This window comes from Phyllostomus discolor, chromosome 12, assembly GCF_004126475.2.
Source record: "Phyllostomus discolor isolate MPI-MPIP mPhyDis1 chromosome 12, mPhyDis1.pri.v3, whole genome shotgun sequence".
NCBI lineage: Eukaryota > Metazoa > Chordata > Mammalia > Chiroptera > Phyllostomidae > Phyllostomus > Phyllostomus discolor.
The window spans coordinates 17,082,625-17,096,758 of record NC_040914.2 but is presented as its reverse complement, the minus strand read 5'-3'; the positions used below and the strand labels follow the sequence as shown (position 1 = coordinate 17,096,758).

The following is a 14,134-nucleotide window of genomic DNA, read 5'->3' as shown; positions in this document are numbered from 1 at the left end:
GGCGAGAGCTCCAGAGAGCGTGTTCCCAGTGTCTCTCCTTGTCCATCTCTCCCACCTAGGCTGGCGGGTGCCGGTGGGCGCAAGAAAATCTTCCGTCTGAGCGATGTCCTGAAGCCCCTGACGGACGCGCAGGTGGAGGCCATGAAGCTGGGCGCCGTGAAGCGGATCCTGCGGGCGGAGAAGGCTGTGGCCTGCAGCGGGGCGGCCCAGGTGCGCCCGTCCCCCAAGTCTCCACCCTCCCGTCCTCTCCCCAGAGCCTATCTCATGGCAAAGAGACGTGGCTCCAATTCCCAACTCAGCCATTCTCTGGCCACGGGGCCTCGGGCCAGCTGCTTCTCCCAGCCTCACTGTGTCCTCCCGCAGAAGGCAGAGGCGATGGCAGCAGCCCCACGCTGGCAGTGCGGGGAGGAGACGCGAGTGCCCTCACCCAGCGCAGCTGGCTATAGGCGTGCCTGCCGCAGCACGAGGGCCACCGTCGTCTGCCTCGCGGGTCCACGTTCCTCTCACTCTTACCCTTTGTCGATTCAGATGCACCTGGCTTAAGTCCCAATTCTGCCACTTGCTGGCATTGTAACCTCAGTCGAGTGACTTTTTTTCATTGTTTGAAGCTTGTTTTTAATTAACCACATAGTACGTGAATGTGCTCTGTTGAAAACCTATTTCCAGGCTACAGAGGTATCTGTATCCCATCTGCCTCCTTAGAGATGACCAATACACAAAGTAGGGAGCCCTTCAGGATCTTTCTCCGTGTGTATGAGTACTGCTCCTGGAAATACATCATTTTATTGATGATTGCTTTTTTCCCCTTTTTTTCTTTTTTTCATTTTTCTCCCCCACAAACGGGACATGCTGGGCATAAGGTCCTTCAGCTTGCCTTCCTCACTTAACACTGGGTCTGCCCTAGGGTCCTCTGGGCCCAGGCAGGAGGAGTTTCATGGTACGCTCACGGAGGGCCCAGGGCTGCCCACCCCGTGCCGACCTGTGCCCGCTCCCCCAGCAGGCACGCGTCAAGATCCTGGCCAGCCTGGTGACGCAGTTCGACTCGGGCCTGAAGGCCGAGGTCCTGGCCTTCATCCTGGAGGATGTGCGGGCCCGCCTGGACCTGGCCTTCGCCTGGCTCTATCAGGAGTACAACGCCTACCTAGCGGCCGGGGCCTCGGGCACCCTGGACAAGTACGAGGACTGCCTCATCCGCCTGCTCTCCGGCCTGCAGGAGAAGCCCGACCAGAAGGATGGGTGAGGGGATGGCCCTGCCCCCCGAGAGTCGCCCCCCTGCGGGTGTCCTGCCTTTCCTCCCTGGTGCCCAACCGTGCCCCCCCATCACCATCCGTCAGCCTTCGTGGGCCCCTCCTGGGTCGCCCCTCCACCCCCACTGGCTGGTGGCCTGGACAGAGCAGCCCAGCGTGGGCCGGGGATCGCCACCCGGGGCCCAAGCTGCTCTGCTGTGTGCTCTCTGACCACCTGGGCCCCCGCCCCCTGGGCCTCCGTTCTCTCGTCTGCAAACGACAGTGCCTGCCTCCCAGGCGTGTCGTGGGCGTCGACTGCTCTCCCCCATCTCTCGCCTGAGCGGGTTCTGTACCTTCCTCTCCGTTCCCAGCCTCCAGCGACTCGGTGTGTTCTCCACACTGCAGCCCGCTGACAGGTTCTAGTGTGAATGCTGTCTGGTTGCTTCCCCCTCGAAACACCCTCCTTGCTTCTCCCTTGCTCTTGGGATCAACTGCAGGCTCCTTCCCATGCCCTGAGACCCTCTGGTATCCAGTCCCCACCTCGTTAACCTCCTTTTTTCCCCCCTTTGGTCCTTGTTGCCCCCAAACTTTAAATGACCACACTGGCCTTCTGTCTTCTGTTCCTTGAACGTGTCAAGTTCAGGGCCTGGTACTTACTGTTCTCTCTCTACCTGGGATTCCCTCCTCCCCCGCGCCCCCCTCCCCCGGCTGCATGGCTGGCCCCCCACCCACCAGCACTGACTCCGACGGCTGCCACATGTAAAACAGCACCCACCCCATCCTTCCGTCCCGCTGTGTGTGACATGAGCAGAGATGGGAGTCCCCCTTGACAAAGGGTAGAAGCTGGTAAAGTCTCTGCCCAGGTCACCCAGCTGGCCCTGTTTGGCCGCTGCTCTTTTCCCCACCAAGCTCTGTAACTGGGCTTGAGCGAGCTGGCCGTCCAGCAGAACTGGGGGCTGGCGGCCTCTCTGCAGCCAGTCCCTGTCCCTCTGTCCGGCAGGATCTTCACGAAGGTGGTGTTGGAGGCGCCACTCATCACGGAGAGTGCCCTGGAGGTGATCCGCAAGTACTGCGAGGACGAGGTGAGGCTGGTGCCCAGCGTCGAGGGGCCCGCGGCAGGGGCTGAGGGGCACACAGCCTGGACCTTGTGGGAGGGGCTCTGGGAGGCACCATGCCAGACCTGAGCGAGGCGAGGGAGCCACCCCAAAGGCTCGCTCCGACGTCTCGAGCTCCAGCACCCTCTCCTGCCGCAGAGTCGCACCTACCTGGGCATGTCCACTCTCCGAGACCTCATCTTCAAGCGCCCGTCCCGCCAGTTCCAGTACCTGCATGTCCTGCTGGACCTCAGCTCCCACGAGAAGGACAAGGTGACCCCCCGCCCTCGTGCCCGGCCGCACACAGCCCTTCCGCTATCCCGAGTAGCCAGCGTGGCCTCTGCCACGCTCCCCGGAAGTTGCCCTTCTGGCTACAGCAGTTTTGGGGTGGTGTTTGTTTTTCCACGTACGATGTCACAAAGTTGCTTAGGCTGTACACACGTGTACGCACTCCCCCAGCCAGGAAGGGCAGTCCCACTCCCGCTCTATCCCACCCGTGCCAGTGGGCCCTCCTAAAGGCCGGCGCTGGCAGGGTGGGGGCGCTGAGCAGGGGAGGAGCGGAGCGAGCTGTCAGCAGGCAGCGAGGACGTGCGGGCGAGGCAGCGTGCACGGCTGGGAGCCCTGGCCCGTGTGATGGGGCGGGTGGCAAATGGTGCCGGAGGGCTTCTGGAGGAGGGGGTGTGTGAGCCAAGGCCTGGAGTACGAGTGGGTGTGGGTGCTCCGGGTGGAGCAGGCCCTGCACCCGTCCCTGCTGCAGCCCCTCGCCCACTCCTTTCCTGGTGGCGGTGGCCGTTCATGCAGCAGACCCTCCCGCACACTGCGGCTCCGCCCTGTGGTGCTGCTGGGGACACAGCGGTGTCCTAGATCAGCCCGTCTGGCCTCGTGACTCCCCACAGGGCACGTCTGAGTGAGACAGGACACAGCCAGTGGCAGGCAGCCTCGGCAGTGGGAGCCTCCGGGCCGAGTCTCAAGGCCAGGGAGACGACCGTGGCTTTGGAGGAACTGAGGAAAGCTCGGTCTGGTTGGGGCACAGCAAGCGGGGCAAGAAGTGATGCGAGGTGGCTCGGCTCAAGTGGCTGACGGGCCTTGGGCACAAGCGCCGCAGCTGGGCCTGGCCTCTCTCGGGCTGGGCTTGTCCCCACGGTGCTGCTGAGTGCGGGGCAGCCACCTCCCGCCCCAGCGTCCCGGCGTCGCTCTCCTCAGGTGCGCTCCCAGGCCCTGCTGTTCATCAAGCGCATGTACGAGAAGGAGCAGCTGCGCGAGTACGTGGAGAAGTTTGCCCTGAACTACCTGCAGCTGCTGGTCCACCCCAACCCGCCGTCCGTGCTGTTTGGGGCCGACAAGGACACAGGTGTGGTGCAGATTTGTCAGAGGCGTGTTGAGCATGTGCCCTGTCCTAGGCTCTGGGCCGGGCCCTGGGCACAGAGCTGGTCAAAGCCAGCCTGCTAGGGGAAGCCCACGGCCAGATGGTAATAACCAGAAGCAGCAGGCCTGGGGCAGTGAGACTAAGGGGCTTCAAGAGCCCCAAGGGTGCCTGGCCCAGCCCCAGGAGTCAGGGAGCAGGTCCTGGAGGAGGGGACAGCGCTGAGCTGGAGGACAAGGAGAGCTGGCCAGTGATGGGGCTCCGGGAGGGGCCAGCAGGGTCGCTGCAGGCCATTTCCCCCAGAATTGCAGCCGGGGAGAGCCAGGCCCCAAGAAACAGGCTGTGCAGTCGGAAGGTCCGGGCTGTGGAAGGGAGCACAGGGCCCCCAGGGAGCACAGGCGCCCAGGCACGGCTCAGGTATGGGGGGCTTCCAGGAGGGGCCCTGGCCGAGGGAGGCCAGAGGATGAGGTGGTGGGGAAGAAAGAGCTGGGTGGCGGCCTTCCGAGCACAGGAGCAGCACAAGCAGAGGCTCCGACGTGGGGGTCTGTCAGAAGTGGAGTGTGGCCTGAGCCCCCAGGGCAGGGGTCACAACCCCAGGGCCTGGCAGGTAGAGCAAGTTGAGGAGCCAGCCCGGAGTTGTTCCCGAGGGCTCAGGGCAGTGATGGGGCTCTGAATGGGAGAGGGACCGGGTCAGAGCTGCACAGAGCCCTGGCTGCCCTGTGCCCGCAGGCAGAGGGGACCCCGTGGGAGTTCCCTACAGAGACTCTGAAAGAGCAGTGCTGGCCCCACCCCGTTTCCCTGGTGACTGGCTTCCTGCCCGTGGCTTCCAGGCCCCCGAGAAGGGACAGGCACCGGGGGTGGGAAGTGGTTCGGAGGGGCGTGGGGCCAGCCTGACCCCATCCCCTGCCCTGTCAGAGGTGGCCGCGCCCTGGACCGACGAGACGGTGAAGCAGTGTCTGTACCTCTACCTGGCCCTCCTGCCTCAGAACCACAAGCTGATCCACGAGCTGGCAGCCGTGTACACTGAGGCCATCGCTGACATCAAGCGGACAGTGCTGAGGGTCATCGAACAGCCGGTGAGGCCCCTGAGCTCACCGGGCCCTGCCCGCCGTGGGTGGGGCTGAGCCCCGACTCCAGCCCCTCCCCTGGCATCCAGCCTCGGCTGAGCTAAGCCCTGAGGCCAACTCTGTTCCCATGCTGAGCTGCTCTGTAGTCCGTGGGTCACCCACACGGCCACAAGCTGCTGAGAAGACAGCAGGGGGCCCCACGGTCAAGAGAGTGGCACTGGAGAGACCTGGGCGCACGCTCTGCCTCTCCCTTTCTCATGGCAAACCTGTACCCCTTCCGTGAAAGTATCCCCCGAGCTTGTAGCCGGGGCTCCTTGTAAGCATCTGTCACTGGCTCTGTCGGGAGCTGGGCCCCCCCACCCCCCGCCTCTGCCACCACAGGGCCGCCCTCCCGGGAAGCCACTCAGCTGTGGACTAGACCCGAAATGCAGAATGTCTGTCCTGCCAATTGCAGCTGCATTGGAAACCACTTTTTTCTGTCTCTACCCCTGAATTTTTTTTTTATTGTGGGAAATTTCCAACATAATTAAAAGGAAAGCATGCTATCTTCAATTCCCACCTACCTGCCCCCCCCCCCCCCGGAACCGACCATGTCCTTCCCTGTAACGGGGTGACAGGCTCATTGTGAGGAGGAAGCAAACTCTGCTCCCCACCCGGGAGGTGAGCCCGCTGGACCGTGAGCTCCTTGAGGACGAAGACTGGCTGGTTCCTCGCGCAGCTGTAGATGTGTGTGGGGCAGAGGACGGCGCCGTCCGCTCCGGGCTGGGCGCCCACGGGGGCAGGCCACAGGCCCGGCCCTGCTCTGAACACATGGCTGAGCTGGGCCCTGGCGGCCACGGAAGGGGGTGGGCAGGGGCCCTGATGCCGTCAGACGCTAGAGAAGCGCTTCATCGAGAAATTGAAGGACAGCCAGGCTCTCGAGTTCAGGTTAGGTGGAGACGACACAGAGAAAAGACATGGCCTGCCAGGTAGGAGGCTGGTGCTGGCGGAGGCGTGAGAGCTGCAGGAGGTGCGCCCATGTGAGGTTGGGCAGAAGAGACCGAGATGCTTCTGCTCCAGCCCTCCGCGGCCTTCCCCAGATTCCCCACTCCGAGCCCTGCCACCAGCTCCTCCCGGGTTTTACTGAGACGAAATTAACATAGAGCATTGTGTTCATTTAAGGTGTACGACATAACGATTTAACGTGTTTATATTACAAAATGATTACAGCAGTGTAAGTTTAGCTAACATTCATCTGACAGACTTCTGGTTCTAGTGACGAGGACTTCTAAGATCTGTTGTCACCAGTCCTTCCCCCAGAGCCCCAGCACCCCCTCCCCCGCCAGCTGCCCTGTCCTTGACGCGTGGGCTTCCCCAGCTTGTGCCCTGGGCCCCCCAGTCCTTCCCACGTGGCCCCGCGCTCCTTCAGGCCCTCCCTGTCATCCCTCTCTGCCTCTAGATCCGAGGAATGGGCATGAACTCTCCAGAGCTGCTGCTCCTGGTGGAAAACTGTCCCAAGGGGGCAGAGACGCTGGTCACGAGATGCCTGCACAGCCTCACAGATAAAGGTGCCCCCCGGGCTCCCCACCTGCCACCCTTTCCCTCCAGCTCCCTGCCCAGGACCTGTGTGCTTGAGCTGCTGGGTCCCCCCCCCACCCCATGCCCCGTCCTCGGCCCTCAGTTTGTCCACCCAGAACAGTGTCTGGCTAAGGGGTGCTGCTCTGAAATGAAGTGTCCTCCCCTCCTCTCCCACGTACCCACCACCACCACCACCACCACCACCGTTCCTCGCTGCGGTGTCCCCCTCCCCCCTCCCCCCTCCCCTCTCCATCCCAACGCCCCGGCTGCCTCCGTCCACCCGCAGTCCCGCCCTCCCCGGAGCTGGTGAAGCGGGTCCGAGACCTGTACCACAAGCGGCTGCCGGACGTCCGCTTCCTCATCCCCGTGCTCAACGGGCTGGAGAAGGTACGGGCCTGGATGCCCAGGGCCCCCACTGGCAAGGACGGGGCTGGTGGGGACCCGTGTCAGCAGCTCTGGACACATTCCGGGGCGCAGCAGACCAGGGCTCACTGTCCGCTCAGCCTCGGCCACGTCTGTGACCTCGGTCAGGCTGCTCCCCTCTCTGAGCCTAGCCCCCCTGTCCCAAGACCTCATGAAGCCACGCAGGCAGGTGTGCCCACGGCATGCAGGGAGCCTCCCCCTCCCCCGGCACAGGTTTCCCCCGACCTGGTTCCCAGTGGGCTGTGGAGCCTTGAGTACACCTCCATCTCCTGGTTTGCAAAGGCGGGGGGGGGGGGGGGGGCGGTGATAAGACTTTCCCTTTGCAGGGAAGTCAGTGAGCAGGCCCGCCCAGGTGTGTGACCTGGCGGGGCTCAGACAGGGAGTGGTGAGGCTGGGGCTGCGGGCCTGTGAGCCTGAGCGCAGGAAGCTCAGCCCTGAGGGGCCGGAGGGAGTGAGAGACTCCTCCAGGCTGAAGTTGTCTTGCCCGCCCTCCCCCTGTAGAAAGAAGTGATCCAGGCTCTGCCCAAGCTCATCAAACTCAACCCCATTGTGGTGAAAGAGGTTTTCAACCGCCTGCTGGGCACCCAGCACGGTAGGTGGCAGGTACCACGTCCCCCTCCCTCTGGCTCCCTGCACCTCCGCCCCTCTGGGAGGCCCCTCACATGGTCAGGCAGGAGGAAGGGACCCCAGAGGTGAGGTGTGGGATGCTGGGTGGGGGGGGGTCTGGTGCCACCTCTATGGAGAAGGGGGCTCCTCCGTCTCCCTGCGGCTACGACCCATGCTCAGCAGCGTCTGACCATAGGTCCCAGAACTCCCAGGCCACCTGTGACATTGGGATGAAGCCTCCGTCCACAGTGGGGCACAGGTGTGGAGCTGAGGTCTGACCTTCTGCACTCGTGTCTTCCCTTCTGGGACCCAGCTACCCTCGGTCTCCCTCAGGCACTCTGGCCTGAACCCCTCAAGCTGTGGTGGGGGGGGGCTTTTCTTTATAATCGTCAAAAAGAAACAAACCTAAGTTTGAACTTAGAAAAACTACCCCAGTGGCTGAAACTAGAGTTGTTGGAGGCTGTTCCGCACACAGCTTGGTTATTTCTCTCTCTCTCTCTCTCTCTCTCTCTCTCTCTCTCTCTCTCTCTCTCTCTCCCACCCACACACACACACACACACACACACACACGGGTGCCTGGGACCCCGAAGCGGCACGTGCCGAGTGCCGTCTCCCCCAGCCGCCGGCGCTGCAGGCCCACCGCCTGTCCCCGGCCCGGCCTAGCCAGCAGAGGCCCACGTGTGGCTGCGCTGTGCTGGGGACCCCATGAGCTCATCCTAGCCCTGCTTTCATGGGTGCACAGCCTAGTGGAGAGGGAGAGAAAGGGCCAGACCAGTCAAGTGCCGCCCAGAGAGGGGGCGGAGGAGAGGGAGGGGCTCCTCTCTCGGTGCTCTCAGTCTCTCTCCCCTGCTCTGGCCCCTTGTCCCCAGTCCCACTGAAGCAGAGGGTGCCAAGACTTCATTCACGCCTCCCTCCGTCCAGAGGACTCCGCCCTCTCTCAGGCTTCCATGCTGTCTTCTCCCCTCACCCACCCACCCACCCCCCACGGCAGGTGAAGGGAACTCGGCCCTGTCCCCCCTGAACCCTGGAGAGCTGCTGATTGCATTACACAACATAGACTCGTCGAAGTGTGACATGAAGTCCATCATCAAAGGTGAGGTGCCCCCCCCCCGCCCCTCTTAAATGGCCTGGCCTCTGTGGACTCAGGAAGAACCTGAGCCCCCACACACCCCCACTGGAATCTGCAAAGTCTGCGACTGCCACCTACACCCCAATGCAGAACTCTGCTGCCCACCCTTGTTCTTATCTCTCCCCCCTCCCTGCCTCCCTCCCTTCCTCTGAGAAAACTGCACAGGCTGTGTGCTGGCAGAGTTGTCCTCAAGAAAATGGGGGAGCCTCTCCCTGCCCGGCCCCAGGAGCGGAGCAACAGAGCCTGCTGCCCAGTGTGTGCGGTGGGTGGGGCAGAGGGCACCGGGCCGGCGGGCCAAGAGGAGATGCCAGTCCATCTGGGCTCCGGCAGGGACAGGAGAGCGGGGCAGGGAAGGGGTGCGGGTGACAAATGGACAGGCTCGCCACCACAGCGGTTTCGTGATAGCAGCTGTCACTGTTCACTGAGTACTCACCTGGGGCCTCACGGGCCAGCCTGCCAGTCACCCTGCCCGCAGCCGGTGAGTACGCGGGCTTCCATTCTGTAGAGAGGAAATGAGGTTCCAGGGAGGCTCCGTGACTGGCCTGGGGCTGCATGGGACCTCAGCTGTAGCGAAGGCACAGGATCCTCCCGGTCCGGCCGGTTCTGCCGGTCCCACTCATGGGAAGCCCTCTCCCTTCTCTCACTTCAACACCCCCCACCCCTCTCCCCGCAAGGAGGTTTCTGGTCTGGAGCCACGCTTTCCCACGGAGGTGGAGGGAGACGCCCTCACTGTCACTTGCTCTGCTCAGAACACAGCTGTCCTTTGATTTCTCCCATCCCCTTTAAGACGGGTTGGGGGCTCCTCGCCTTGACCCTTTAGCTTCCTGTCCAGCCTGGACGAGCCTCTCCAGTGACTTACTGCCAGGCCTTGCCCAGCAGGTTCTCTCTGCAACATTTGGGGGTCCAGGGAGGAGCTTATGAACATTTATAGCCCACACTGGAAGTGAGGGGGAGCTGACCCCTCTGGTGGCTGCCCCTGCTCCCCAGGCAGGGGGCACCCGGAGCTGAAGGCGGCTTGGGGTTGAAGAGAAGCTAGAAAGCTGGGCTTTTAGGAAACCGTGATGACAGGAAACCTCATCCACAGGCCCTCAGACTGGGTTCAGCCCCTCACGAAAGGTCTGGTGGTATGGAGTCAAGGCACGGGGTTTTTTTTTTCTGTTTTTTTCTTTCTTTTCTTTTTTTTTTTTTTAGATTTTATTTATTTATTTTTAGAGAAAGGGAAAGGGAGGGAGACAGAGAGGAAGAAACATCAATATGTGGTTGTCTCTTACACGCCCCCTGCTAGGGACCTGGCCTGCAACCCAGGCATGTACCCTGACTGGGAATCGAACTAGCGACCCTTTGATTCACAGGCTGGTGCTCAGTCCACTGAGCCACACCAGCCGGGGCTCAGAGGCAGTCTTTTTATACTCCCTGGCTCCTTTGATCATCTCAGGAAAGTCATGGGCTCATTCCCAATGACGATACGCTCACACAGTTTTGCATAACATCTGAGAGGATTCACAGACCCCACTATTCCACTGAGCCCATTTGTGGACCCAGACTTGGTGCCTGACCTTACACGGCGGAAGCAGAGCCCCGGAGAGGAGAAGGGCCTTGCTGCAGGTGACACAGGCGGCCAGGAGCCAGCCCCGCCCTCTGGAAATGTCAGCTAGGCCTGAGCACCCCACCTGTTTCCTCCTCCATCCCAGGCCCACAGGCAGCCTCCATGCTCCCGTGCTCCCGGCCAGCTGTGGGTCCCTGGCACCGAATCCAGTCAGTTCCCAGAGCACTTTCTCCACTCGGGCCCTCGTAACTCCACTTGACTGTGAGCTCCAGACCCAAAGTCCCATCCTGTGTTGTGCAGCGGCGGAATCCCCAGTAGCTGATAGCATCAGTGGTCATTCCTGGTGCTCGCTCCCCCCTTAAGCCACCCTTTCTGTGGTGAGCTTTTCTGTAACTAGACCTGCCCTCTAGTCCAGCAGTTCAGCCCTGGGCTGGGCTGTGCCAGGGACACAGTAAGAATAGAGGCAGCCCTGTCCCTCCCCTTCTCAGGTAGCAACAACTCAGAGTGAACCAGGATGGGAAAGGGGAGCCCAGAGGGGCCACCCAATCCGCCCTGGTGAGGGGCATCAGGGAGGGCTTCCTGGAGGGGGGAACACCTGAGCTGAGGCCACAGTGAGAAGTAGGGTTGAGACGATCCCAGTGAGGAAGAGCACGGACACAGACCGAGAGATGCACTTGCATGGCTTGTATCCTGGGGAAAACCGTGCCTGGGCCCCGCCCACCCAGGGTCTGCGTGTAGTGTGGCCACAGTGGGAGTTTGGACTTGATCTCTTGAGGGCCTCTGGGAGGTGCAGGGTCATCTTGAACTTCCCAAAGACTCTTCTGCCTGCCGTATGGAGGGTGGATAGAGGGGGAGGGGAGGGGAGGGGGTTGGCGCTGGAGGCTGTGGGGCAGAGTAGGCAGGAGCAGGGACCACCTGGGAGGGCAGGAGGGAGGGATGTCCTCAGAGTCTGGCAGGTCTGCTCTGGCACTTTCCTCACCTGCACTCCTCCCCTGGGGCCTGGGTGCCCACCCTGTCCCTCATCCAGCCTCCTCCCTGCCTGTCTACCTGCAGTGCCTTCGTCCTCTCCCCGTTCCCTACGGGAGCCCCCCCATTCTTCATCAGTGCCCACCCCTGTTCTGCTTTAGCCTCTCGAGGTTTGGGGGCCTTTCTTCTGGCTCAATAAAGACTTCCTGGCTGACACACTCACATGACCAGTGGTGTTTGGGGAAGAGGGTGGTTAGAGGCAGTTCATGGGGTCCCCCCACTAGCACAGTGGCTTGGAGCACCGCTTCCCCCACTGGTTTCAGGGGTACCACAGCCCACTCCGGAGGGAGCAGTCCCCAAGGCCACAGGTGTCTGCATCGTGTCAGCCCTCCTTGGGGTGCTGCTGCCGAGCCGGGAGCTCACATGTGCCCAGGCTTCCTCCCTTCCTTACTGCTCTCTGGGTGGTGTCCGCTGGCAGTAGCGCAAGTCCTTAGGCCCCGGTCAGGGTTGAGAGTAGGCAGTCCCCTGGCCAGCCTGCTGGTGGGTGGCCCTCACTGTGGCGGAGGGGGGCCATGCCGCCTGGATCAAACCAGAACGGGAACCAGGTGTTGGCAGAGTGTCTTCTCCGCCTCAGCCCTTCCAAGGGTCGTCCCCAAAGAGAACAGACTGCAGCCTGCCTGCTTGTGCAGTGAGGGGCTTCCAGGAGCTGGCTGTGTCTTTTCCCTTGGCCAAGCAACCAGGCCTTCGAAGGACCAGGCCAGTTTGCCCCCAGAAAGAGACCCTCTGCTGGGTGGGGGAAGTCATCTGTTTTGCCTGGAGCTTCAGGAAGTCCAGGCTGGGTCTGGTCTCATGCACTGGGGCTGAGAGCGGGGCTGACGCTCTCTCAGGGTGGTGGACCACCCACCCCCCGGGGGCAGCTGGGCAAAGAGGACAGGCCCACTCTCCGCCTCCTCGCAGCCACCAACCTGTGCTTTGCGGAGCGGAACGTGTACACGTCGGAGGTGCTGGCCGTGGTGATGCAGCAGCTGATGGAGCAGAGCCCCCTGCCCATGCTGCTCATGAGGACCGTCATCCAGTCCCTGACCATGTACCCCCGCCTGGGGGGCTTCGTCATGAACATCCTGTCCCGCCTCATCATGAAGCAGGTAACCTGCCCCTGACCATCCAGGCCCGAGGCCGAGGGCAGCGGACACTGCAGACAGACCGGAGTCAGAGCCCCGGCTTCCCCTGGCCACCTGCCTCCCACTCCTCACGGGAGCCAGGATGAGGGCAGGCTGCACCCAGGCCAGCCTGCCCCTGTGCCCTGCCCTTGGCCCGGACAAAGCAGTGCTCCACAGGCTGTAATTCAGCCACAAGGTGGGACAAAATGAGTGAGGGCAGTTAGGCGGTAGGAGCAGGCAGGAGACTTCAGGGTGCACTTCCCAGGAGAGACATGGCTGCCCTCGGCCCTCACCACTGTGCTCCCAGGCACGGAGCCTCCCAAACCTGAAAGGTGGTTGGTTTTCAAGAGAAGCTAGAACCCAGTGGTGAAACAAAAACAAGCCTCATCCACAGGCCCCCAGACTGGATTCAGCCCACAGGTTTCCACCTCACCGCATCTGGCTTAGAGGGTGAATTCACACCAACGGCAGTTAAACCTTGGTTCTGCCCACGGTTACCCCTGTGGTCCTGGACAAGCCCAGGTATCTCCCTGGGACACTCTGCTTAGCAGGGCGAATGGCGCCCTCTGGAGGCTACTGTGAGAATGAAGTGAGACAAGGCTCCCAACACTTAGCCTGGCCTTGACGGTGCAAGGGCCACTGTCAGTTTTCTCGACCCCAAGTTGGCCTCATGTCCCAGCTGCTTGGGATCTGGAAGCAAAAGTCAGAAGGTCCTCTGGAGGGAGTGGAGGGAGGTCAGGGTTATACAGCCCCGGGGGATTCTGTGGGATGGTAAGGATCTGAGCCCCAGCAAGGCCCCATCTCGGCAAGGTCCTCCTCCCAGTTTCCCGGGTGGCTACTTGCGTGCCCCTTATGCCCACCCCCTCCCTGCCCATCTAGGTGTGGAAGTACCCCAAGGTGTGGGAGGGCTTCATCAAGTGCTGCCAACGCACCAAGCCCCAGAGCTTCCAGGTCATCCTGCAGCTGCCACCCCAGCAGCTAGGCGCTGTCTTTGACAAGTGCCCAGAGCTCCGGGAGCCCCTGCTGGCCCATGTCCGCTCCTTCACCCCCCATCAGGTACCCCAAGGTGTGGGGTGGGTGGCTGGCTGGGGTGGGCAGAGGGGAGCCCTGCAGTACCAGAGAATGGAAAGGGTTCTGGAGGGTCAGGGGCCAACCAGGGACGGGGCTGTCCAGGAGGGGTCTCTGGGTCGGAGGTCCCAGTAGCACCCGCCCTGCTCTCCCCGCAGCAAGCACACATCCCCAACTCCATCATGACCATCCTGGAGGCGAGCGGCAAGCAGGAGCCGGAGGCCAAGGAGCCTCCTGCAGGGCCCCTGGAAGAGGTGAGGGTCTCCAGTCCCGGACCCCCCACCCAGCCTAGCCATCTGCGTCCCCTCAGCAGGCTCCTGCCGAGCGGGGGCGGGGGACAGCAGCCCCTCATTCCCAGTGCCTGTCCTGCGGCCTGCCTCGGGTGGCTCCTCTCTCTCCTTCCAGCCATCCTCTGAGAGCAGCCTGGGTCCTGACCCCCGCCCATCCCTGAGCTTCTGTGTGTCCCTCCCCACCCCCAGGATGACCTGGAGCCCCTGGCTCTGGCCCCGGCTCCTGCCCCCCGGCCCCCTCAGGACCTCATTGGCCTGCGGCTGGCCCAGGAGAAGGCCTTGAAGCGGCAGCTGGAGGAGGAACAGAAGTTGAAGCCTGGGGGCGTGGCAGCCCCTCCCTCCTCGTCCTCGTCCTCTGCCAGGCCAGGCCCCCCGCAGGGCGCCCCCCAGCCGGAGGAAGCCATGGATTTCCGGGAGGAGGGGCCTGAGTGTGAGACCCCCGCCATCTTCATCAGCATGGATGACGACTCGGGGCTGACCGAGGCCGCTCTGCTGGACTCGAGTCTTGAGGGGCCCCTACCGAAGGTAGGGATGACAACCTCAGAGCGGCAAAGAAAAGCACCAGGCCCCCGGGGTGATGCGTGTATGTCTTGTGCCCACACTGGGGTGACGGGGAGGGTACAGCCCGAACAAAAGCT

General features: G+C 62.6%; 1 protein-coding gene across 2 annotated transcripts in view; it reads left to right on the top strand.

The window, feature by feature from the left end:
* The window catches only part of SYMPK (symplekin), a 36,316-nt gene that overhangs the window by 21,894 nt on the left and 288 nt on the right, over positions 1-14,134 (top strand). The window contains exons 13-26 of one of the 2 annotated variants that reach the window (XM_028529979.2): positions 60-210; positions 998-1,236; positions 2,227-2,308; positions 2,480-2,593; positions 3,524-3,671; positions 4,599-4,759; positions 6,189-6,297; positions 6,594-6,694; positions 7,232-7,322; positions 8,329-8,430; positions 11,936-12,123; positions 13,018-13,194; positions 13,365-13,460; positions 13,686-14,021. In XM_028529979.2, the coding sequence (XP_028385780.1) occupies positions 60-210; positions 998-1,236; positions 2,227-2,308; positions 2,480-2,593; positions 3,524-3,671; positions 4,599-4,759; positions 6,189-6,297; positions 6,594-6,694; positions 7,232-7,322; positions 8,329-8,430; positions 11,936-12,123; positions 13,018-13,194; positions 13,365-13,460; positions 13,686-14,021 (2,095 nt within the window). The remainder of the gene's footprint in view (positions 1-59; positions 211-997; positions 1,237-2,226; positions 2,309-2,479; positions 2,594-3,523; positions 3,672-4,598; positions 4,760-6,188; positions 6,298-6,593; positions 6,695-7,231; positions 7,323-8,328; positions 8,431-11,935; positions 12,124-13,017; positions 13,195-13,364; positions 13,461-13,685; positions 14,022-14,134) is intronic. The other variant, XM_028529980.2, reaches the window with a different exon arrangement.